General features: G+C 31.7%; 1 protein-coding gene across 1 annotated transcript in view; it reads right to left on the bottom strand.

Moving 5' to 3' along the window:
- LOC126889358 (larval cuticle protein LCP-30-like) overlaps window positions 1-26,425 on the bottom strand; it is an 87,773-nt gene extending 61,348 nt beyond the window's left edge. Inside the window, exon 1 of the mRNA XM_050657604.1 lies at window positions 26,082-26,425. Within this exon, the coding sequence (XP_050513561.1) occupies window positions 26,082-26,111 (30 nt within the window). The 5' untranslated portion in view covers window positions 26,112-26,425. The remainder of the gene's footprint in view (window positions 1-26,081) is intronic.
- Between the last annotated feature and the right edge of the window lie 1,546 nt (window positions 26,426-27,971).

A 27,971-nucleotide genomic window follows, 5' to 3' on the forward strand; every position in this document is an offset into this window, starting at 1 on the left:
GTCTAAGAATTAAAGTTGTAAAACATTAAAAGGGTAAACCCTAAATTAATAAAAATAAATATAAATAGTAAATTTTTTTTCTCTAAAGTAACGTAAATTATAAATAACTTATTTTTTGTATATAATGAATTCAGGTTAAATTTTCGCGGAAAATGGAAGTGTTTGAATTAAGGATAGACAATATCTTACAATAGTGTTAGTAGATAGTAAGCAAAGGGGCACAAAAAGTGAAGTTCTTAGAGAGATTAAATCTTTATTATAGGTACAAGAGAGTTATTAGAAGTTTTTTTAGAGACACATATTAAAAGTTTTAGAGAGATTACATTTCTATTATAGGTACAATATTTTAAAGTTAGTAAGGCGTATATAAATAAATCAAAATAAGACTGAAATAATAAGATGAAATAGTAAAGTAACGTTAAATTGTTTTTTTATATACCATTTAATAGAAGTTTAGGTAATATTTAGCTTAGCTTAGGAAGTATTAAAGTCGAGATTTTATTACAATTAGATTAGTTACGGCTTATAGGCACTAAAAGACTATTTAAAAGTTAGGATCAATTTCATTCACTGTGGACACTGTTTTGATGAAGTGAATTAGTGAACGAGAAAAAAAAAAGGACGAAAAGACACGACGTGAAAGTACGTGAACTAGTAATAGGTTATAAAATACCAGTTTAGTATAGGGAAAATATGAACTTTTGTGTAAAATAGGCAAAAGAATATACATGTTTAGGGAAAAATTGATTGATCTGAAATGTACCATGTTACAGTTAGTTAGCATAGTTAGGAAATTTAATTTTTCAAAATAGTATTAGGTAACCATAAACATTTTGTAAAAGGGAAAGAGAAATATATCTCATTTTAAAACAGGGAGATGTAATATAGTTGGGACAACCTATATAAATTAAGTTGTAAATATCTTTATCAAAATATAATGTAGTGTATTAGCCATGCTCGAAGACAATGACTCCTGACCGTGAATTAATACGTGAGGTTTACATATTATGTCGTGTATAAAAATGCAGTGTAGGTAAATTCAAGAGTTGTTATAATTAGAGACTTGATATGTACAAATGTGTGGTATAGGTAATGATTCGTATTTGTAAACAATTATGGTTGAATCACCGTTTACACGATGTAAATATAAAGTTATCCAAACAATAGAGTTTTAATTAATTGGGACCAAAAAGACATTAACATCACACTATTTAATACAAGCTGGTTTGTCATTAATTTCATGCGTGGAAGAGAATGATGCTAAATAAAAAGTATGTGTTTTATCTCACCAGGTATTAATGACGCACGGGTAAAGACTCGCGGACTCAACTGTAATAGGGAACTTGCATAAAATTTTAAATTCGAAAAAACTGTTATAAATCACAACAGAACATAATTTAAAACATGTATCAAAAATATTAAAAAGTTCTGTTTGGCTTTCGTTTGGCCCCTAAAGATGATTAAAAATTCAAATTAAAACAGGTAGTCCAAAACGCGTCGTGACGTCATTCGTTTAAATTATGTTTACATTCTTCCAAAAAAGTAAATAAAATTTAAAATTAGACATTATAAAGTCAGTAGAAAATACAATGTAACCTTACAAGTGTTTTTGATCGTTTGAACTATTTTAAATGTCATTTAATAGTGTCAGTGTCAAAACGAATGCCAAACCTAATAGGGAACTTGCACATTTTTTTATCGCATAATAATATACAGTTTCCTTTAAAAATAAGGTTTCCAAAATTTCACGCCTTAAAACCTCATAATAACAGAAGTACAAATTTAAAATCTATATATTTTTTTTTGTTTTCTGGCCTTGGTTTAGAGAACCTTTAGTCAATTTAAAATAGTTCAAAGGATCATTCACTTGTGAGGTTACATAACTGTATTTTCTACTGACGTTTATAATGTCTAATTTTAAATTCTGTTTACTTTTTTGGAAAAATGTAAACATAATTTAAACGAATGACGTCACGACGCGTTTTGGACCACCTGTTTTAATTTGAATTTTTAATCATTTTTAGGGGCCAAACGAAAGCCAAACAAAACTTTTTAATCTTTGATACATGTTTTAAATTATGTTCTGTTGTGATTTATAACATTTTTTTTCGAATTTAAAATTTTATGCAAGTTCCCTATTTATTTAATTCGAAATACATTTTACTGTTGTCCGAAAGCAGGAAAAAATGTTTATTTGATAAATAAATATTGTTTTTAGCTTAAATTAAATATTAAAGCTGCCACCCACCTGCTTCTTAGCAGTTTGAAGATTTAATTTAAGCGAAAAGCAACGTTTATTTGTCAAATAAACATTTTTTTCTGTTTTCTGGCAGCAGTAAAATGTATTTTATATTAAATAAATTACTACATTCTTCTTTTTTAGTCAATTAATTTAATTAAAACAAATTTTGGGCACCCTGTATAAATAATTATATTAATGTTTATATTAGTGAATAGAGAATTAAATAACCTTTTAAATAAGCTATCACACGACCTCTTTCGCTTAAATTAAATGTTCAAACTGCTAAGAGGCAGGTGGGTGGCAGCTTTAATATTGAATTTAAGCGAAAAACAATATTTATTTATCAAATAAACATTTTTTCCTGGTTTCGGACAACAGTAAAATGTATTTCGAATTAAATAAATTATATCCCTTCTTCTTTTTGTCTCAATTAATTTAATTCAAAAATATTTTTTGGCTACCCTTTATAAATAATATTGTTAATATTTATATTATTGAATAGAGAATTTAATAACCTTTCAAATGAGCTATCACACAACCCCTATTCTTATTTGAAAAAGTCATCGATCATCAAAAAGTCATCACGCCCAGATGGATGAGGTCACTAGTATGATATACATGCCAAAAAATTATAATTTAAAAATAAAAATCGACCTGATTTGTAATTTATCTCCAGAGTCGCCCATTCTCGAGGAAATGAATGTATTCCAACTCAACCGTCCTCAGTGTACCTATAACTTCAGAGGCTTAAAAACATGATTTTTTGGAGCTACGCGCCCATTGAGTCTTTTGTTCTACATATCAAGGACTACCAGAACCCAAAGTTTCGGAGTATTTGACAGAGAGCCATTTCCCATAAGGTTTCTGCGGGGTCCTTTTTCACTTATTAAAAATAAGTGAGAATATTTTCTATCCTTGTGGTATCGGAGGGGGCGCAGACATTCGGATACAATTACCGTTTCTTTGTAAATAAAATGAAGTCGACTTTTCAAAGTAACAATATATTTACTCAAAATACACACTACACACTACACCAGGTATCTAATTGCAAAATCAACTGTACCATGCTAATGGCCGTTAGTTGTCGAGGCATTAAGCTAAGTAAAAAAATATCAACAAACAGAAACCTTAAGTGTCGTAGGTCATACTTCTTGTAAATAATATTATATCTGAGTATAATACTGTTATATTGTAGAAAAATATTCTAAAAATATTTTTTATTCTTTATGAGATATCCAATTTCAAATTGGAGTTATAATTAATTATAGTTGAATATTAATTAATTATTATATGTATTTATTATTGAGAAATTTGTTAGATTTATTTGAGGATTCGAGTTAATATCTAAATTAATATTCTAATTACATATTATGTAGAAATATTTCGGTTACTGGCGTTAAAATTAGAATTATTTATTGGTATGGAACATGATTATGTTTAGCTGTATTTTTGGCTCTTATGATAATCACTGATGATGATTTACATTCACAAAGGCGAGTAGAGTTGCAAAGCAAAAGATATGGGAAAATCATGTCGAGAATATTTTCTGAATTTGGTATTTTATAAATAATAGTAGTGAGAGAAATGGCAGTGAATGAGAATAAAAATACAAATAAAGAGCGACATTATTACAAAATAAACGAAAATAAGAAAAACAGAGATACAAAAATGGATGAATTCCCAAAAACCAAAAAGGCTTTAAACACTATAAAAAAAAAGACGGAGAGGGGAAAATACATAATAAAACAAAATAATGGACGACGACAGCAAATTTGCTTAAACCCCGGACCTGTACCTAGAAGAGACAAGAACTTTAAAATATAGAAAATATTAAGAGGCCCGAGACAAAACTTAAAAGAGAAATTAAACTAGGTCATAAGATAAAGAAATTAGAATAAAAAATTAGAGGCTATAAGAAACTTATACAATAACAATAGGAACAATATACTACAATACAATAATAAGAACCGCTCATAGAAAAAAAATGCGCAAAAACAAATCATTCATCAAAAACAAATAATACAAATACACAAATACCAATACGGCAAGAAATCCCAGAAAATGCAAGAAAAGATTTGCTTCCGAATGCAATGGTATCTTACATTAACTTATAAAACAGGAATCACAAACATTATCTAATGACCCAATAAATATTTCACAGAGAATTAAAAAAATAACAGCTTCAGAAAACTATGTTCAAACTACCAAGGAATGAGAAAAAATGGGTAGATACTGTAAAAACCAGAAAGATTTTATAGCAACTATGTCAAAAATAAACCAAGTTTATACAATCAAACAACTGCTTAACCCTCGCAGGACCAAACTTTTAGTAAAAACAGCGAGGACCAAGGAGGTCCAATAAATGTCCACACATAAATTAATCAAAAACGTGCTTCTTTATTTAAACTAATTTAAAAATAACACTTTTATATTATTTCTAGACGTTAATGGAACAGTTAAAATATAAGAATTTATAATTTACCCGGAGTCTTCGGCTTCAGTGGAGTTGGCATCATCGTAGGATACAGAAACATTTTTGATTTCTTGCTGTGCTTATTGCGTACATACTTGCATTTTGAACAAACTATGGTTGTTTTCTAAACTATGGGTGTTGAAGGTATTCAAGGAGATTATTTATAGTTCACTGTCAAGTTTTTATAAAAGTATGAGGAAATGAATTAAATTATAGAAATGCTAAGGCCGTCCGCACATGGGGCTACGCTCGAACTACTCGACTCGATTCCAGTCGCGTAGGTCTCTCCCCGCCAGTCAAGTTCCTTCGTTGTGCCATTGAGCTCCGTATACGGAGCGTTTAGTATTGCAAATCTCCTCGTCTCGTCCCTTACGATCCGTAGTGCACGAGAAAGTTCTAGTGAGACGCACGTTTCCAGTCATATAGGTAGTTTATTTTATTTTTGTTTCCTTCGTTTTTTGTTGTTTTTGCGCTTAATTAAATTTTAGTTTTGAAACTAACGTCAGAACGTGTATGTATCGATCTGTAAATTGGTGCCGAAATTTGTAATTATTACTGTAAATATTAGTTATTAAAATTAGGTTTCGCTCAAATAGTGACTAATATAGTCGGTTCGCTAAACTCAGACGCAACTGGCTAGATATTTTAGTCGATAATTTTTTTGTTTTTTAGTGATTATTAACTATTTAGTAATTATTTTTTGCCAATTTTACTAAAATTGGCAAAATTACCGACTAAAATATCTAGAAAGTTGCGTCTGAGTTTAGCGAACAGACTATAACAAGTGTGTTACCTGTTAATCATCAAGAACAAGCTGTAACTTCAGTGTCAAACTGTCAATAGTTTTTCACTGTTGCTATCCCGTCTCAACGGACGTCAACGGTTAGGCAACCAGTATTGCAGTGGTGTATCCAAGGTTATCACTTATTTCCAGACATCCAAAGCGTAATATAAACAAATTCAAGTTACTTTTAACTACATGAGTAACAATTTAAATCAATGTTCCCCCACTGTTAGTATCACCATGTCTGGACCCAATTCTTCCAGTACCTAATCTTACTAGTTCATAATATGCAACTGCTACTATAACTAAACAACGTCCGAAGTATACCAAGAAGACCGAAGCAATTTTATAATTAGTTGTACGTCTCTATAGTATCCAATGATTGTATATCCAATTTTTTTTCTTCAAAATTTTTACCTAATGTTATGTAAGATTTAGAAATTAACTCTTCTAATAATTAGTTTTAAGTCCTTATTGTAATTAATTATTGTATAACCAATATTGCTTGTGTCAATGGCCATTGCTGCCGAGACACATAAATTTAAATAAAAAAAATTAGTTTTATTTAAAGATCGGTGCATGTTATGTTCGTTGATTATAGTACTACCTACTAGCTTTTTGGAAATATATTGTTTGCAATATAAAATTCTGAAATCATTTAATTTTTGTTTCTAGGTGTTTAAAAAATTCGTTGGGGAAGTAGAAAAATACCCTCAATTGTATAATGCTCATTGTATACAAATTATACTAAAAATGTAACAATACCGTACTTTTACAGATCGAAATATTCGTTTTGGTTGATATATTAAAAATGCGTTCTTCCCGGTTGAAAGATGTGAGCAAACTGAATCGACAAGTGTGCGGAGAGCAATCGCATGTGCCGCAGGGTTCGTACAAGACGAGGAAGACGCGCGAACTTAGATACGTGTCTTCGATCGACCCATGTGCGGACGGCCTAATTATGACATCTAAAGGCGCATTTAAATCAAAGCGAACACGAACGAACGAACGAATTCGTTCGTTAACTTTATTGTATTTGTACAGCGAATCGAGCACGACCGAACGAATTCGTTCGCATTCGCACATGTTCCAACCGATGTCGGTAAGTTAGCGAATCATCAAAGGAAATCGTTGTTCATTGTGGACAGTGGATAGACGGTAGCGAACGAATTCGTTTAGAAGTACCGATTTAATTTATTTACAAACATTACTTTGAGAGGTTTGTTTATTGTATAGCCGTGAAAACATAATTTTGCAATATGGAATGGACCAATGAAAAGAACTTCAATTAATTGAGTTGTATAGAAATTAAGAATGCCTATGAAACCCGAAATCGAAGCTATATAAAGTAATAAACAGAAAAACTGATGCTTGTTTTAACATTTCTATAGGAATGGGTTGTGACGTCTCTGAACTAAAAAAATGAATTAGCTTCTGGCATCATTTAGACGAGAAAGACATATAGGGGGTTCGAAGTGGTTTGCTTTTAAAGGTCTAATGTTTTTATTGGATAAATTTCAACACAGAAAGGCTAATGAGGTAAGCAAATCAAATTAATTGCTAAAACTAATTAAAAGCAAATTTATTTTGATACACCAATTTTACAATTTATTATTTGAACATAATATAGTCATAATACCAAGAGCAAGCAACTTTTTCGAGGAAGAATTTTAAGAAAGCTGGTTCTTTAATATATTATTCTCTATGCTCCCTCAAACAGCGTATATGTAACTGCTACCTGGCTGCTGATACAGATTGCGTTCATTAGTTCGAAGCACATTACAGGTACCTACCTAAATATATTGAATTCAAAATTATTTTAAGAAGATAATTTTTTTGTCATTACTTTTGTCATTATTAGAAATATGAATACAAATATTTTGTCAGCAATTTATTTGCTAAAAAGTGTTACGTTTGACCTGTGCTCTTGTGCAGAATGGAAGCATGGACGTTAAAGGCCAGTTCCATTAACAAATTTGAATTTTAACTATTTAGAATGGGAAATAAGCCACAATATTATTAAAAAATGATTTTTATTAACGTTTCGACGCCCAAATCGAGTGCCGTTGTCAAAATACAAAATACTATTAATATAAACAAAAATGTTGTTGCTTAGTAAAAAAATTCTTCTAATAATTTATTTAATTTGACTCATTTATATCGGCAATTCAGATACATATGATACATTTTAAAGTAGAAGACTTTAAAATGATATTGCCAATATTTATGAGTTGCGTTCCTGGGACGACTTTACTGAAAGATAGTTCATTCGATTACATGAAATCAACCCCAACTCAAGAATATCCGTCACAAAAAAAATCATAGCATGTGATCTGTCTTTAAAAAGACAACCACATGCAACGGTGACATTAAAATTCTCGCGTTAGAGATCTCATAGTAAATCACGAGGGAAAACCAGGAAAAACCTCGTGATACTATCCCGACATCGTAAGTATTTGGTCTTACATTTAATTTACTCTCAAAATTAATACCAAATTCTGACTTTACTATAATTTTGTTTAAATTATAAATAATATCAATAATACATGGGTATATAAGTAATACTAAAATATAAAATATGTACTAACTCGACTATTGACTTACTAATTGTGGTATTTTCTTTCTATTGACTTCCTCTTTCAGTATGGGTATCCACATCCTACTGAATTCCACCGAGGAATTTGCGACACAATTGGTTTCGTTTAGCATAATTAGAGCCGCTTCTTTGATTTTTCTCTTTTTACTATCTGTTTCTTTCAGGATTATACTTGAATCTCTCCACTGAACTCTATGTTCATTATCCCATGCGTGTTGACATATTTGAGATCTATCAAATTCTCTATTTTTAATATAAGATTGATGTTCACTTATTCTAACGTTTAATGGTCTTGATGTTTCACCTATATAAAACTGTTCGCATTCACAAGGTATTTTATAAATACAATTCTTTGTCCTTTCTTGTTCATTGTTAGGTTTAGTTTTAGATAGAATAGATCTCAATGTGTTGGTTGTTTTGAATGTTGTTGAAATGTTGAATTTATTTCCTATTGTTTTAAGTTTCTCGGATAGTCCTTTTATGTATGGTATTGATATTTTCCTCGTATTATTTCTTGTGAATGTTGTAGGATCCCGTTCTATGTTGTTCTGTTCCATTCGATCCAATCTTGACAATTCCTTATTTATAAACGATAAAGGATAATCATTTTTTAATAAAACAGATGTTAAGAATTGTTTTTCTTCTAAAAAGGAATTTTCGTTAGAACAAGTAATTTTGGCTCTATCATATAAGGATTTTATGATTCCCTTTTTAACGTTGATGTTGTGATTTGATTTGTAATTGAGATATCTGTTGGTATATGTTGGTTTTCTATACACTTGAGTCTCATATCCAGTATCCTTCTTTAAGACTAAAACATCGAGGAAAGGCAGGGTGTTATTATATTCCTTTTCCATTGTAAATTTTATTGTCTCTTCTTGATCGTTTATAATATTCAGGAATGTATCCAACAATTCTGATCTATGAGGCCATATTGAAAACACATCATCTACATATCTCCACCATACAGTGGGTTTTAAATTTTGTTTAGAAATGATATTAGTTTCGAAATCCTCCATAAATATATTAGCCAATAATGGAGATAAAGAGGAGCCCATTGCTAGACCAAAATTTTGTTGATAAAATTCATTATTTAGTTGAAAATAGGTATTATTAGTACATAATGTCAATAACTCCATTATAGCTGATACATTTAGTTTTGTCCTAGTTGTCAATGTATCATCATTCTCTAATTTCGTTTTGATTATGTTTAAAGTTTTATCTAATGGCACATTTGTAAATAAACTGTTTATGTCAAAACTTACTAAAATATTATTTGGATTAAACTCAATAGTTGATAATTTGTTTACAAAATGTTTTGTATTTTTTATAAATGTGTCATCATTATTAGCAAATGGTTTTATAATGTTTAATAAAAATTTTGATAGTTCACTACAAGGAGAACTGATGGTACTACAAATGGGTCTAAGTGGTATGTTCGCTTTATGAATTTTCGGTACTCCATAAAAATGTGGTGACTTACTGTAATGAGGTGTAATTAATTTTCGTTGATAGTATGTTAGATCATTTTTAAATTTGAATAAAGTTCTATAGATTTTGTTTTCCAGTGTTTTCGTTGGATCCTTCGTTAATTTGGTATAAGGTCCATTTGTAATTAGATCTGTAATTTTGTCCTCGTATTGTATTTTATCCATTATTACAGTTGCATTTCCTTTATCCGCTGGAAGGATCGTTATGGAGTCATCAGTATCACGAGGTTTTTCCTGGTTTTCCCTCGTGATTTACTATGAGATCTCTAACGCGAGAATTTTAATGTCACCGTTGCATGTGGTTGTCTTTTTAAAGACAGATCACATGCTATGATTTTTTTTTGTGACGGATATTCTTGAGTTGGGGTTGATTTCATGTAATCGAATGAACTATCTTTCAGTAAAGTCGTCCCAGGAACGCAACTCATAAATATTGGCAATATCATTTTAAAGTCTTCTACTTTAAAATGTATCATATGTATGACTCAAATTAAATAAATTATTAGAAGAATTTTTTTACTAAGCAACAACATTTTTGTTTATATTAATAGTATTTTGTATTTTGACAACGGCACTCGATTTGGGCGTCGAAACGTTAATAAAAAATCATTTTTTAATAATATTGTGGCTTACGTCGAATGCTTAGAATATCATGGACGGGCAGAGTCAGAAATTATTAAGTATTAAGAAGAGCGGGTTTGCAGGATAGGGAACTTTTTAATTATGTAAAAAGTAAGAAGACTGCATACTCGGGGCACAAATTACGAGGAGAATGATACACTTTTCAGCAACTGATACTCGACGGAAAGATATAGGGTAAGAGGGGTCTGGAAAAAGGATGTCATGGCTGCGTGATCGCAACCGCCAGTGGACAAGAATCCACGGCTATAAAATGCTTTGCAATGCTGCTAAAAACAGTAATATTTTATAAACAAGACAATGTACGGTGGACACCTACGCAGAAATGCACGGCACCTTAAGAAGAAGAAGATATATGAATTTATAATTGCTAAACATTTTTGGACGTTTTATTTATCTCAAACTTTAGATGAGAATGCCAGATTTAAATAAAATATTAATAAATAAAACTTTTCATCCAAACTTTCAATAAAATAATAAAAAATACCTGGATAAATTATTTTTGAGTCTGGAAATAATTTTTATTTTATTTTAATTATTAAAATCAAATTTTTTAAATTAAATAATTATAGAATAGAGACAGGACAAAATGAAATTATTGAAGTCGTATTAAAATTTATAGGTACATACTTATATTTATGAATATGACATATTTTTTTCCTTACAGACCACACATTGCATTTTAGAAGCTATTATTGTATTAAAATTTACCCAACAAGAAACACGACAGACAATAAACTTAAACACAATGTGTGACTGGCCATGTTAAAAACATCTGCGGGCAATATGCACTTCCGATCTTCAACGAATGCGAACGTTCGCTTCAATGTAAATGGCCCTACTTTGTAGCGAACGAATTACCAAGCGAACACCAACGAATTCGTTCCTTCGTTCGTTCCTTCGTTCGTTCGTTCGTGTTCGCTTTGATTTAAATGCGCCTTAACAGGGCAGTAGTACACCGAAAACTACTAATTATTTGAGATTTTTAGGAACAAAGATATTTAGAAAATCGGATGTAATGCAATGTTGGGGATACTTTTTAACCCTTCTTGGTCCTTCTAGGGTTAAAGGAGCAAAAAAAGTTGATGCACATATGAGAGTTGTGCGTTGTCGGAGGGCTTATGAGTGAGCACGATGATCTGAACTCTAGAAAATAAGATACAAATTGAAAAAAAAAAAGTAGAAATTTAGATATTGATGTAGTCAATTCAGACTTCTCCAAAGCTTTTGATCGTATTCCCAAACGTCAACTAGCTAAATTGGATCACTATGGTATCCGCGGAAAGTTAAACATTTGGATTCAAATGGTATCTGCGGTGAGTTAAACATTTGGATTTCTATCCGACAGGCACTTTCGGGTTCATGTTGGGGAAGCTTATTCACTAGTTAAACCAGTCAAGAGCGAAGTTCCACAAGGATCAGTACTTGGACCACTACTCTTTTGTAACTAAACTAATGATCTTCTTCTCCTTGTATCCACTAAGTTTTCCATTTAAACTGATGATACCAAATTATTTTGTGAATCCAATTATTGACCAACGTGTTCTTCAAACCGACTTGACGCAATATTCAAATGGTCCTTAGAGTGGTTACTTGTTACTTCCACTGAACATTGAAAAATGCGTCGTATACAAAAATAACCTATTACTACAGTACTTTATTCCTGGATATACCATAGAATAGAATCAGTAACCTCCCATAAAGGTCTTCGAGTGTTAATTAACAGTGACTTAAATTAGTCTGATCACATGGTGCGGGTGTGTAAACGTGCAAACTCGAAACTGTTTCTAATCCGTAAATGTTCTACACGAATATCTCTAACCTCGATTAGTAAACTTTACTCTATATAGGTTTATAAGACCAATTCTTGAGTCTGCCAGACCAGTGTGGGGTCCAGATATTAGTCGTGATAAAACCTTACTTGAAAATGTTCAGCCCCAAGACTGGCATTTGGCCGTGTACGACCTAATTATGCATATAGACTCTCCATGACTCATCTAACAACATTTGAGCATCGACGTTCTCGAGTTGACCTAATGACGTCCTTCCGTATTTTAAAATATAATTTTGGAAACCTCATCACCATATTTACACTAAATTAAGACGAACGATTAAGAAACCATCGTTACAAATTAAAGAGGGAACAGACGGCAGCAAAATTCAGGATGAACTTTTTACCCAACAGAATATTTTTAATATCTGAAATAACTTGGATCAAGACACCATATCGGCAACTAGTGTTAACATTTTTAAAGATCGACTTGATTTTTCTTTATTTTCATTATAGGACTGAATTTTAGGACGGCATAATTTATTGTTTCAAAATTGTGTTTGATGCTAACAATTATTGTTATCTTTATAATTTTTATTAATCTTATAGACGGAGAGGCAACGCTGAAAAACCTCTTTGAATTTACTAAAGCTAGATTTTTCACAGTTGATAAAGCGAAACGTAGAACAGGGGTTACTGAGAGGGTATCAAAGTTGCTTTCCTACGAAAGTAATTATTTTCATTTACTAAGGCTGAAAATTAGTACACACATTCTACATTAAATATAAATAAAAGCTATTATAGTCGGTCAGCTGTATGACGGGACAGAGCCGGTCGGTCGGCCCCAATATGTAGTCGATTGAGGAAATGAAGCATTCTGGCTCGCAATTTTTTCGTCCAGCATGGATTTACTTGAAATTTTCACAGAAGGTAGCGAACAGTCCAAGGATCATTTTCTATATCATGCCACTATCATATGCTGAACCCTTGGGGGTGGTTGCCATCTCGGGGGTGGGAATTTTTTATTACATTTTAACCATGTAATTCGATAGAAAAGGTTTTAAGAAAATTCTAAGAAAAAAATGTTTTATACATTTTCTTCGTAAAACTAATATTTTTCGAGTTATTCGCGCTTTAAAATCTTCAACAAAAATCGACTTTTTTAGAGGGTTTTTTGAGAATACCTCGAAAAATATGCATTTAATAAAAAAAAACATAGATATCAAAATTGTATATTTTAGTAACACAAACCAAATTATTTTCCAAATAATATCTTTAAGACCAATACAAACCTAGATACGGCATGTTAAAGGTTAGCTTTTTTCGTCAAATGCATCATTTGAAATATTCAAAGCCAAATAATGGGAACAATTTGCATTTTTCGAGGAAAACTTAAAAATTTTTCAAAAATACAATTAGACCTTTAAAAAAAATAATAAAAAGTTTCTAGCATGAAAATTAAGCGACTTATAATCAAAAAAATGTCGGTACCTGGTTTTCTCTACGAAAAAATCAGTGAAAACAACCACTCAAGGAGTTTGACCTATTTAAAATCCCTAATTTAAAGAAAAATTGGAGTTTAAAAAAAATTTTTTTTCAATTTGGTATTTTTTTACCTTTTACTTCAAAATATCTCCGAAAATTCTGAAGATACGAAAAAAATTATAAACTTCTAAATTGTAGCTTTTTTAATGACTAAAATTACTCTCTTCATAGATTTTCATTACAGTGAAAAGTTAGCCAGATATAGCTGTTTAAAACCTCTATTTACCAGCAAACATTTTAACCCTTTAAACCCGCCCCAATTAAAAATTAAGGGATCTTACGGAACTTAATTTACACAGTCTTATAGCTCTTTCAAAGTCCTACAAAATCATTTTTGAAGAAACTTTTTATCGCCAAAAATATATAGTATATTTTTCGAGGTATTCTCTAAAATTGTAACCCTCTAAAAAAGTCGATTTTTTCGTCGAAAAACTGTTATTTTCAAGCGCGAATAACTCGAAAAGTATTAGTTTTACGAAGAAAATGTAAAATAGATTTTTTTCTTAGAATCACTTTATCCATCGAATTACATGGTTAAAATGTAATAAAAAATTCCCACCCCCGATATGGGGTGGCAACCACCCCAAAGGTTTTAGCGTATGATAGCGGCATGATATATAAAATGATCCTTCGACTATTCCCTATCTTCTGTGAAAATTTCAAGTAAATCCATGCTGGACGAAAAAATTGCGAGCCAAAATGCTTCATTTCTTCAATCGACTATTGGGGCCGACCGACCGGCTCTGTCCCGTCATACAGCTGACCGACTATAATAACTTTTATTTATATTTAATTTAGAATGTGTGTACTGATTTTTAGCCTTAGTAAATAAAAATAATTACCTTCGTAGGAAAGCAACTTTGATACCCTCTCAGTAACCGCTGTGCTACGTTTCGCTTGACCGACCGCAGTATGTTTCTCTAAACACTCACAGTAATCAACTGTGAAAAATCTAGCTTTAGTAAATTCAAAGAGATTTTTCAGCGCTGCCTCTTGGTCTATTATAACGAGATTTTTGTTTGTTTTGGGCATAATAGGAGCTTTATAAGATTTAATTTTTTTGGGCACTATTATTGTTTCAGTATTTTGTTTGATATTAGTTAATTGTAACTTTATTCTTAATGTTTATTAGTTGTATAATATTATTTTTCTTGTTTTTTTTTTGTGCATAATCCTTATTTGTTTTATAATTAAACGAGAAAATTGTAATGAGCGTATCGACGAACAGATTAAGATATGATAGGTCCAAGACCATAATAAAAGCAATACATTTTACTACATACTTTCCCAGAGGCGATTTCAAGCGTAAAGGACTAAGAATCACGTGCCCGAACAGACACTTCAGGCATGTTATGTTCAGGAATAACGACAAAATAAAGGTTGGGAACAAATACAACATACGGATTCAAATACAGACATTTCGACAGAAGTAAAGAAGAATATAATAACAACAATTACATAAATACAAACAAAAACGTAAGACAACAATGACATAAGGGAATCCGATTTTAAAGAAACAAATGAGCATGGCAAGCTCAACGAGGAGGAAATAATTATCAATGGTAGCAGGAAAGAAACAATAGAAACAAATGAAACAAATAAATACAGTGCTGGAAATAGATTTTTTTTCGGAGCCCCACGGATAGAAGCAAATAATTTCTAAAAAACGTTTAAATTGTGTACAGGGTTATTTACTATATTTTGACCCCTCTCTAAACTGCTTTATTTACAGAATTAGAAAAAAATGTAAAATAAAAAGTTTTTCTATTTTTAAAATATGATTTTTGAAGTTATTCTTGTTTAGGCGCGATTGAGAGTAAAATTTCATAAATCTGCGCGCATGCGCACACAGACAGTATGTAGTTCCTTGCTAATCTTTCAAGATAGGTAGGTATATATGTATCTGTATCAGCGCAAATAAGTCATTAAAAGAAGTAATCAGCGCAGTAAGATAATAAAATAGTATGTACCTAGGTATAACATTTTTATATGTCTATTTGTCACCGTGTTGTGTAATTATATCCGAAACTTACGTGTCAGTTAAAAGAAGCTCCGTGGTGTAGTTGGTAGAGCGTTGGGTCAGAGATCGGAAGGTCGCGGGTTCCAATCCTGGACGATTCATATTTTTTTTTAATTTTTGGTTGTTTTAATAAAAAATTTTTGAAAGTGGTAGATAAGAAAGTTAGTTTAATATTTAAATAAAATACAAATAACCTGTTAAGTATATTTACTTCGTTGAAATTATATAATAAAAGAATAACTTCTTACGTGCGTACAAAGTACACACACATTCTTTTTTTGAAATATATAACATACTAGTGACGTCATCTATCTGGGTGTGATGACGTAATCGACTATTTTTATACATGAGAATAGGGGTCGTGTGCTAGCTCATTTAAAAGGTAATTTAATTATCTATTCAGTAATATAAACATTAAGATAATTATTGATACAAGGTGTCCAAATTTTTTTTTAATTAAATTAATTGACACAAAAGGAAGAATGTATGTAATTTATCCAATTTAAAATAGATTTTATAATTAATGTTTATATTATCTAATAGGGAATTGAATAACCTTTCAAATGAGCTACCACACGACCCCTATTCCCATTTAAAAAAATAGTCGATTACATCATCACGCCCTAATGGATGACGTCACTAGTACGATATATATGTCAAAAAATCATAATTGAAAAATCGAATAACTTTTGTATTTTACATTTTTTCCTAATTCTGTAAATAAAGCAGTTTAAAGGGGGTCAAAATATAATGATTAACCCTGTACATTAATCAGCTGCAAAGGAAATCATATAAGGGCCGGTTGTTCGAACGCTAATCAAGAAGTTAATTATAATCAATCAGTTTATTGTAATCAATTTTCTTGATGGGAATCAATCGAGACATCAAAAATACATGTAAAACACTAACCATTCATTGATTGTAGGTAAAGGAGTAATTAAAATATAGCCGCAGCTGTTAAATTATTAAAAATTGCTTATTACTATTATTGATTTGTAAGTAAAAACAAGAAATTAACATCAGAAAGAGTTTAATTATGGTTTATTTTAAATTAAAACCAAAATAATAAAATAAATCAGTAAAAAATGTCAACATAACCTCAAAATGTGACATCTGTCAGAAGTACGCTTAATCAAATGTAATTGTAATTAAATAGTTGATAATGATCATTTTTGATCAGCGTTCGAACAACTGGCCCTATAACTATTAATAAATTCAGATGCATCAGTAAACGTATGATTCAAACCATGTTTGGACAGTAGCAAAGAAATAAATACTACCAGCTGTCGCGTATGGCAGCGAAACATGGACGCTAACAAAAATAGAAGTAAATAAATTGCTGGTGTGAGAACGTATAATCTTTCGACCGCTAGATATAATATGGCACTTGCCATAATATATGACAGCGTTAACGAATGGAGGCGCAGACATAATAACGAGTTTGAGTCTCTCTTGGGAAAGGAAAATCTAGTCAGATTATTTATATACAGGGTGTCTGGTAAAGAATGGGCCATAGCTTAACCTTAGATTCCTGAGGTTACAATAGGTCGATTTAAGCTAACTTACCTTAGTACAAAAGTTGATAATAACCGAAATACAGGGTGTCAAAGTTAAACTTTTATTTTATTTATTTTTGAATATTTCCTGACAGGCATGGGACAACATGAAATTTGGTAAGAGGTGCTGGTACTGTACAGCCTACTAAATTATGTTAAACAAACGTTTCTGGCCACTACCAGAGGCGTACAACGGGGGAACGTAAATGGTTGACCCTTTCCAAATTCTACGCCACTGGCGGAATTTCTATTTTAGTGCAATTTTTTTATTCTCCAATACTTTATATGTAAATAACATACTACTCTTCATTCGTAACGATAAAGCCATTAGTTTTCGAGATATTTGAAGCTAAGAACGAAGGAAAACATTAATCAAAATAAGTGTGCCTTTTCATTTCTAAGTTCAAATATCTCAAAAACTAATGACTTAATCATCGTTACGAATCAAGAGTATATTATTTGCATAGAAAGTATTGGAGAATCTAAAAATTATGCTAAAATAGCAGTTTCATCAGTGGCGTAGAATTTGGGAAGGGTCAACCATTCACTTTCCCCTGTTGTACGCCTCTGTTGTACGCCACAAACGATTATTTAACATAATTTAGTAGGGTGTATAATTGTACAGTACCTACACTTTCTGCAAAGTACCATAAGGATATGTCAAATAGTTTTATAGTACCGGGCACACATAGTTCTTAACCCGAGAGTAGTCGCGCCGCGAGAAAAAATCTCATATTTTATCCTTTTCCGTGATAACTTGATAAAAAATTTTTCGACATTTAAGATCGTAGTAATGCGTAGAAATTTTTTTTTATTTTTTTATTTTTTTTTTGTGGAATTTATGGCTTTGGTGAGAACGAATTAGCTTTAAAATTGTTAGAAATAAATATTTTTAACATAACAAATAAATAAAAATATTATAAAATAGAAATTTGATTTAAATTCGTATTTAAATCTAGATTGTGAGATTTTTCTCTACGCGCGACTACTTACGTTACAGAAGTGAGCGCGACTGCTCCCAGGTTAAAGATTTAAATAAAGAATAAATTATTTAAAAAAAAAGAATACTTTAAAATAATTTAACATATCCGTGTGATACTTGACAGAAAGTGTAGGCACTGTACACCCTACTAAATTATGTTAAATATAATCGTTTCTGGCTACTACCAGACGCGTACGACAGGGGAAAGTGAATGATTGACCATTCCCAAATTCTACGCCACTAATGAAACTGCTATTTTAGCATAATTTTTAGATTCTGCAATACTTTCTCTGGAAATCGTATACTCTTCATTCGTAACGATAAAGTCAGTAGTTTTCGAGATATTTGAAGTTAAAAATGAAAAGGCACACTTATTTTGATTAATGTATTATGCTCCTTCGTTTTTAGCTTCAAATATCTCGAAAACTAATGGCTTTATCGTTACGAATGAAGAGTACGTTTTTTACATAGAAGGTATTAGCAAATCAAAAAATTGCACTAAAATATCAATTCCGCCAGTGGCGTAGAATTTGGGAACGGTCAACCATTCACGTTCCCCCGTCGTACGCCTCTTGTAGTAGCCAGAAACCTTTGTTTAACATGATTTAGTAAAGTGTACAATACCAGCACCACATACCAAATTTCGTGTTGATTTCCCATGCCTGTCAGGAAATATTCAAAAACAAATAAAATAAAAGTTTAACTTTGACACCCTGTATTTCGGTTATTATCAACTTTTCTACTAAGGTAAGTTAGCTTAAATCGACCTATTTTAACCTCAGGAATCTGGGTTAAGCTATGGCCCATTCTTTACCAAATACCCTGTATATAGTCGGATATGTAAAGGTCAATAGAGACTAAGGTGGCCAGGGTATGTGACACGCAGTAACGACCATTGCCAACAATGTATTTGGAGAAAGACCAGATGGTAGAAGGTCTGTAGGACCGCCTAGAAAAAGGTGGAAAGATGCAGTCAGAGAAGATGTGGATAAAATTAAAGTGAGAAAATAAGAAATAGTGACACAGGAGTGACCAACATGGAAGACAATAGTAATCGCGAAAGACGCACAAGAGTTGTAATGCCATTTATGATGAAATAAATAAATAATCGGAACCAGATCAAGTTTAATGGAATGGCGGAAGTAGGTTTACAAGCGGTATATCTTGTATGACCTTGTAATATTACCTATCTACATAAATCTGAAAAGATTAAATTGGTACACGAATTTGCAGTTATGACAAAATTGGAACAGAGTTCTTATCGAAATACTGCACTATCTACAATACAAATATGCACTTATATTAAAAACATTAATGTCCGACTGGTCTATTATTTGACAAATAATGACATTATTTCGAAGTCTATTAAGTACGATATAACGCCCAAGGGCGTGTTATTGAAAAATAACGCCATAGGGCCTATTAAATTTAAATAACGAGTTAAATACTGTCAAGTTGACAAATAAAACTCTAAGTAAAACTATGGTTACCACAATTACGTTACGACTATTTCTGGTAAATGTACTTATTTGAAAACTAATTAATTCAAAATTCATTCAAATTTTTTGCATATAAAGAATAATTTAGTCGGACATTAAACCTTGAAGGCACCACGGGTATTATAATAATAACGCTTTCGGTCAACGTTATACATCGGGCCGAAGGCCCTCGGTCTATTCACCATTGACCTCAAGCGTTATTATCCTTATAATACCCTTGGTACCTTAATAACTATATTAAATTAATTAAAACTTTTTTCTTAATAACTACAACAATATTTGTATAATGAAAAATTATACCCCATTCCACGAATATACGACCCTCTTGGATTATCGCGACAACGAATACTTTACTGTGCAAAATATGAAGAACGAAAGTAGGTAAATTGCAAATTATATTGTTGTTTATTGGAGTAATTATTGTAGCAAAATACTTTCGTACTTCTTATGTTGCACGCTAAAACATTCGTTGTCGCGATAATCCAAAACAGTCGTATATTCGTGGAATACACCATATTACTAATTATTGTAAAACATTGCTGTATTATTTAATCTAATTATGATAAAATAAAAGGATATTCATTTATTTATTTCAAAATCAAACATATTATGGTATGTTTCAGAAAACAGCCAAACTCTGTACTCTACTAATAAATTTCTAGATATTTAAAAGGTCTTTACTTTCAAATAGTCATAATAAATTATTTAAATTCCTCTAGGAAGGTTAAATAGAATATTGAACGAGTGAGTCACTTGTAATCATTGGATGATAAAAGTCTTAAAATGAATAATAACTATATGCGTATTGCTGCAATATGTGGTGTTTTATATTCCTCCTTAGCGATTATTCCAAAATGATTTTAACCCATTGTTTTAACACCTTTCAATATTGTTTTATATACTCACGGGCAAAAATATTGCATATTATGCATGTGGAATGAAATTTTTTGTGCTGCTATGCTTATCCCCCCTGTATCATAGAAATAGGATTTCTTTTTGGAGTGCGATGCTTTAAAGTATCACATAAATGCTATAATCGGATTTAAATCTGATCTGGGCTATATACGGGCCAGTATACATTAGCACCAATATGTCATATCCAATATGGCTTTTAAATGGCAAAACATGATCTTCTAAAATGTTTTCAATGTACAGATCAGTTGGCATTCGCCTAATCATCTTCACGTGTTCGGTATGTTACTATTTCAAAACAATACTGCTCCGTAACACTATGCCGCCACCACCAAAACTAACGGTCTGTATGAGACAACCAACTGACATACTGTTCTCCAGTTCTTCTGTAGATGAAGTTTTGAAAATATTTTTTCCATATCTGGTGAACGGTATGCCAGATGTAACCTCATACAGAGTGTTAATTTTGGTGGTGGCGGCATAGTGCTATGGAGTGGTATTTCTTGGAAAGGAGATACCGAACTTGTGGAGGTGTTTGGGTGAATGACAGCTGATATGTAGGTATATTAAAAACATTTTAGACCATGTTTTGCCATTTGCCAGCCATATTGTATAACAAATTTGTGTTAATGCACCACGACAGGTATTCATGTCGGTAGAATAGTGAATACTTACTTTGATGAGATTCAATTTAAAAATTGGGACTGTCAAACTAACGTCAGAACGTGTACATATCGATCTGTAGATTAGTGCCGAAATTTGTAATTATTACTGTAAATACAAGTTATGAAAATTATTTTTCGCTCAAATAGTGACTAATAACAATTGTGTTAAGTGTTGATCATCAAAAACAAGCTGTAGCTTCGGTCAGTAAGAGATTTTTTACGTAATAATCTTCCAACTTAAACACATTCAGTGTGAAACAACTGTCAATAGCTAGTTATCACCTATTTCCAGACTTCCAAAGCGGTAATATAAACAAATTAAAGATACTTTTGACTACATGAGTAACAATTTAAATCAATGTTCCCCTACTGTTAGCAACACCATGTCTGGACCCAATTCTTCCAGTAATCTTACTAGTTCATAGGCAACTGCTACGATGACTAAACCACGTCCGAAGTATCAAAAAAAAGGCCGAAGATATTTTAATTCATGCAGAACCAAATTTAGTAATTCTCGACTATGTCAAGGCCATAGGTAATATTGTTAATCCGAAAAACATCTGCTTCGCCTCAAGAATTTCCAATAACAGAATCTGTATCTACCTAACAAATTCTGAACTTGTTGATCAAATTATTACTGAACATCCTACAATTAAAATAAATACAATTGAACTACCAGTACGGAGACTATTACCCCAGCTAAAAGGCTTATAATCTCCAGCGTTTTTCCATCAATTCCACACGACATCATAGAAAAACATCTCAAGGATCTAGGTCTACAACTCGTGTCACCGGTGTCATGTCTAAAAGCTGGAATCCTCGGTGATGTATTTACCCATATTATGAGTTTCAGAAAATAAGTATAATATGTCACTCCATCCACAGAAAACTTTGAGCTACAAACATCAATAATAATCCCTTTTGACAACAACTCCCACAGAATATTCCTCTCTACGGATAAAATGGTATGTTTTTTATGCCAACAACACGGTCACACAGCAAGTCTACCGTCTAATAAATTCAAAACCTCTCTCGGATTTACCGAGAACGATCCAATTAATTATTGAAATCCAGAAATCAACCTAAAGAAATACCAAAACACTTCCATATAAAATTCCAGCTAGCCCTCCTTGGAGCAGATAAATCCTACATTTAAATACTTCTTTGTTGGCCTACAGCAAACACGAAACTCCGAGCATTGTAATAAGACAATACTTTGAAGAAATTATAGAAAAGAACAAATTCCAAAAAATTTTATACACAGATGCTTCCAAAAGTGAAATAGGAACTGGATGTGCTGTTACCACAGTTGATAAGACAATAAAATCATTTTTATTACCAGATGTATGCAGCGTATATACTGGTGAATTATACGCGATATTAGAAGATTTTAAATCCTTAGAAATCGATAGTAAAAACCAAGCAATATGCACAGATTCCTTATCATCGCTCTTATCCATAAAAAGTTTATATGTTCAACATCCTTTAGTTCACGAAATCCATAACATCTATAGTACACTTGCTTCTCAAGGCGTAGTTGTTACTATCATCTGGATACTATCCCAATCGACATCTCCGGTAATGGAAAAGCAAATCACGTCGTAAATTTAGCCTCTACCCTAAATGATCAGCACTCAAAAGTACATGTATAAATCCGTAGTAATTTGAAGCAGATGTTTAAGCAGCAACAAAATTTCTCTTGGCAAATCCACTGGAACACAATCAAAAACACATTGCACGAGATCCGGCAAACTGTCACTATATTTGAACTCCCAACTATGACTAGAAAAGAAAAAGCAGTCATTCGAAGGCTGAGAATTGGATATACCTGATACACACACGAATACTTAATGAAGTCTGAACCGAAGCCTAATTGTCAAATTTGCTTTAGTGTTTTAAGCGTGAAACACATCCTTACTGAGTGTCCTCAGTATGTGACTCAAAGAAATCGACATAAACTTAAGCCATTTTAAACTCGTCCGATCAACTTCATAACCTAATTAGTTTCTTGAAAGACATTCAATTATTTAACACAATATGATCTTCTGACTTTATAATCTCTACCTTTTATTCAAAATTTAGTGATTAATAATTAAACATTATAATTAATAATTAATAGTTATTGTAATAATTAGTTGTAAGTCTCTATAGTATCTAACAATCGTATATCCAATATTTTTGTCATAATTTTTACCTAATGTTATTTAAGATTTAGAAATTAACTGTTATAATAATTAGTTATAAGTCCTCATTGTAATTAACTATTATATAACCAATATTGTTTGTGTCAATAGCCATTGCAGCCGAGACACATAAATTTAAATAAAAAAATAATAAAAATTAAATTGGCCACTATAGAGCCCATATTAAATTTATATCCGATTATAACATTTATATGATACATTAAAACATCGCATTTGGAAAAGAAATCTTATTTCTATGACACTGGGAGCAGCACAAGGAAATTTATTTCACAGGTTAATTTCAAATGTGCAATATTTTTGTTCGTGAGTGTATACTGTCAAAGTGTTACTCGGGAAACAAATCGATAATTTTAGAGCTCTTCTGTAATTACTACTGATAATTTTAAGAAAATTTAATTCAATTCACCTAGTCCCAAAATGCATCCTAAGGGAGCTAGAGCTCTTTGAAGATGGCGTCTTCTAATTAGTTTTGTTTAAATACCTCCAGAACGCTTCTATTTAGAAAAACGAAAACTGGTACGCTTATTTATAAGCCTATTATCTTCCACGATTTTGCCAATTGCAAATTTCTAGTACCGGTCATAGGCATCCGTTTTGGGTAGGGCAACAAATATTTCATCTCATAACTTTGTTGCCTTTAATTTAAGTATTTTTGACACTAGATTATTAAATTAAAAGGTAATATAATACTAAAAGTTACTTTTACTTTAAGTCGGTAAAATACAGCGTTTTTGATTGAATTTTTTTTTCAATATCAAAAAACCAATAATTTTCAAATCTATTTTTCTAGAAACGGTGTACTTTGCCGACTTAAAGCAAGAGTGCCTTTTGGTACTCGACTAGAATACCCGACAATTTAATATTCCAGTATCAAAATTGTCAAAAAGTTAAAGAAAAAAAAGTTATGCGATAAAATAATCATTGCCCTAACCAAAACGGACGCCTATGCCCAGTTCTATAAATTCGCAATTAATGAAATCGATTTATCTCTGGAAGATAAATACGCGTACCGGTTTTCGCTTTTATAAATTTATCGTTCTGGAGGTATTTAATAAAACTAATTATAAGACCCTATCTTCAATATCCTCTAGTTCCCTTAGGAATCGTTTTCGAGCTAGGTAAATTGGATTAAATTGTCTTAAAATTATCTGAGGAATCTCCGGTCTTCGTTTATCAAAAGAGTTTCTGGAATATGTAATTTTACTGATATTTATTAAAAAAGTTTATGATATTTATCTCGAAAATAAAATATAATGCATTGCCCCAGGCTGTGGGTGACAAAACCTGTTCAGGAATTTTTGAAACCTATCAGGTGTTGTAAAGAACGAGGCCAGGAATAACTTCTACTAAAATGTAACCAAAATTTTGTGCGTTTTTTTTTCTGCCGTTTTTCATTTGTTAAATTTGCAATTTTTAAAGATTTTAAATTTTGCAGCTTAGGATATTCATTTTCGAGGAAACTCTTATTTAGAATAGAGGAATTAAAAAATGTAGTATATCAAAGTGTGTAAATAATTTATTTCTTTAGCTGAGTGCTTCGACATAAACGTCATCATCGGAGCTAATGGTCAATTGTTAAAAAAAGTACCGCTACAAAATTGAGGTGTTAACATTTGCATCTTGTGAAAATAAATTTTGGTTGGATATGCTATGTACTCCGTACAACCCCAAACAGAAAAAACATAAAAACGGCCACATCACACGTTACACAAACACAAAAAATTTTTTTTCCATGGTATAGGTATCACCCATCCATTGTTGGCCCAGTAGAAACAGGTCAGTCAGCTGTTTCTACTAGGCCAACAATGGATGGGTGATACCTATACCATGGAAAAAAATTTTTTGTGTTTGTGTAACGTGTAATGTGGCCGTTTTTCTGATTTTACTGTTTGGGGTTGTACGGAGGACATAGCATATCCAACCAAAATTTATTTTCACAAGATGCAAATGTTAACACCTCAATTTTGTAGCGGTACTTTTTTTAACAATTGACCATTAGCTCCGATGATGACGTTTATGTCGAAAGCGCTTAGCTAAAGAAATAAATTATTTACACACTTTGATATACTACATTTTTTATTTCCTCTATTCATTCAAGTGTGTACAAACTTATCAGTCTTTCAACTATTTCTTATTTAGAAGGTTGTAGTAACTTAAAACAGCCTACAATAGGAGCTATGACAAGTTTAATTTAAAGGTCCAACATGGCCATTTTTTGCAATTGCATTATTTATTGTAAAAATAACTTTGTTTTATTTCTTATGGCTTTAAAATGAAGATCCTTCAGTTCCAAACATAACAAATAACGATTTTTTTCAAAAAGTTGTAGTCTTCGATATTTGACCTCTCGGGATAAACAATTTATACGTAATATCTAAGCAACAAGTTCACCAATCGAGCTCAACATTTTTTTATATGTAACAAATTTTCTTAATAATGAATATCCTAAGCTGCATAATTAAAAATCTTTAAAAATTGCAAATTTAATATATAAAAAACGTCATAAATAAAAAAGCGCACAAAATTTTTGGTAAAATTTTAGAAGTTATTCCTGGCATCGTCCTTCACAACACCTGATAGGTTTCAAAAATTCCTTAATTATATACTAAAATCGACCTATTTTTCACATACAGCTTGGACTACATAATATAATTATGAAATTGTAACACAAATCATTAATGTTCTAAATTCTAAAGAACTTACCCACTTCTTCATTTTAAAGATATACTGCATTCACTCTTTGTCACGAACTGTGTGAACTCTGCTGTAATACATTGCTTAAATATCGGCAAAATGCAGATTAGTAGAAGTCTTGGGATGAGCCACTATTCATCAAGATATCAATGTCATTGTCTATAGAAATGTTACTTCCGTTTTGGTAATAATTGATTTCGTTTTATCTTCAGATGTACGTATTGTATTCAAAAGATTTTGAAAATGATTAGATTGAAGATTTTATTTAACACTGCCGATTCGTCCTTGCGGAAAATTGTTTAGTAATAGGGCAAATAGTTTAAATTCTATCTACTAAACGGAGCGTGAATATCATCACCTTCTTAAATTGTAGTTTAAGTGTGCAAACATTCGTTTTATGTAACAAAATTTTATGTAAAATAATTATGTTTATCACATTAGGATTATAGATAATTTTTAAAGTTTTGCCATTCACGTTTTGCATTTTCTAAGGAAATTTTATTTTTATTATTTTATACACATTATAGTACACTATTGAGTTAAAAATATAGGTACAGTGAACTCTCCCTTGAACGGACAGTAGTCGTTCCGCATAAAGTGTCCGTTTAAAGGAGGTGTCCGTTGAAGAGAAAAAAATATGTTAACTTAAAATTTTTAAAAATAAGTGCATGTACATAATATGTATGCATAGACATATTAATGGAAATATTAGTTGTGGATGTAGAAAATTAGATGTGGATGTAAAAAATGTTATTAGGAAATAACACAAGTTGTGGATGAGACGCAGCATTGTTTAGGAACAAAAGAACTTTTCGATTTTCTCTCTGCCTTCTATCAAATTAATCGAGCCAGTATGCCATGATTTCCATTGTCATTTGTCATCCACGACTTCTTATTGCTGTACCACTCGATATGTAATTGCTCTGCGTGTGAAACCTTGAACCGACGTGGACTTTTACTGTTCCCGGTTACCAGTGACCTTTCTTTGTCTCCCATTATATTGGTGCAAAATATAATTGTGATCCTATCGTTAGACGCCTTACCTACGTCTTAGAGAGTATACTCTACGTCATGTCTCGCGAAGAGTATTTCTTTCGTTAAAGTGAGCAGATTTTCCTTCCAGTTATAAGCCACTAATAAATCTACAGCAGCTGGTTCGCTACACACAGATTTGAAGGAAATATATGGTGTCGCTTACAAAATTTCTCGAGTCATCCACTAGAAGCTTTCACATCAACGCTTAGTTTGCTTGCAACTTCTAATGCATTTTCTTTCGACTTTTTCTTTCAAACTTAAAACTTCCTTTTGGCGGCCCCCTAATTATTCACGTTGCAAAAAAACTCATAAAAATATAACTACGTCTATTGAATAGGCTTAATCAGGCATTTCGGTTAAAGTTCGGTTAAATGCTTGTTCCAGTCAAAACAATCATTTAATGAGTTCCTGGTGTCGCATTTCTTTCATCGACGGACACACACAGTCCCGGCGCAAATTGATCCTGAGCGAACACAACCTGGCACCTGCGAGTTGCGTAGAGAGTTCTGCGCATCTTAATATCAGTCAATACGGTGCCAGGTCTAGCCATGCGAACGTTTGTCATCGGCGTACAGTTTTCTGGTGTCGTGGGACGCGTGACTCAATTCTCAGTTGCGGTTTTGTTTTCGAGATGGACGTAGAAAAGCTAATAGAACTCGTTCGGAATTACTATTATTATAAACAACACTGATTGTGATTGGATTGTCGTTGCAAAAACTGCTTACCTATTACATATATTTATATCTTGTCTACATATTTTATTTATAAGCATGAACAACCCCGGTATGATGACACATTTTATTCGAGGATTATGCGATATTCACAGATATGCTTAACGGTTTTTAGTAATGGATCATTTTTAAT

Source organism: Diabrotica virgifera, chromosome 8, assembly GCF_917563875.1.
Source record: "Diabrotica virgifera virgifera chromosome 8, PGI_DIABVI_V3a".
Lineage (NCBI taxonomy): Eukaryota > Metazoa > Arthropoda > Insecta > Coleoptera > Chrysomelidae > Diabrotica > Diabrotica virgifera.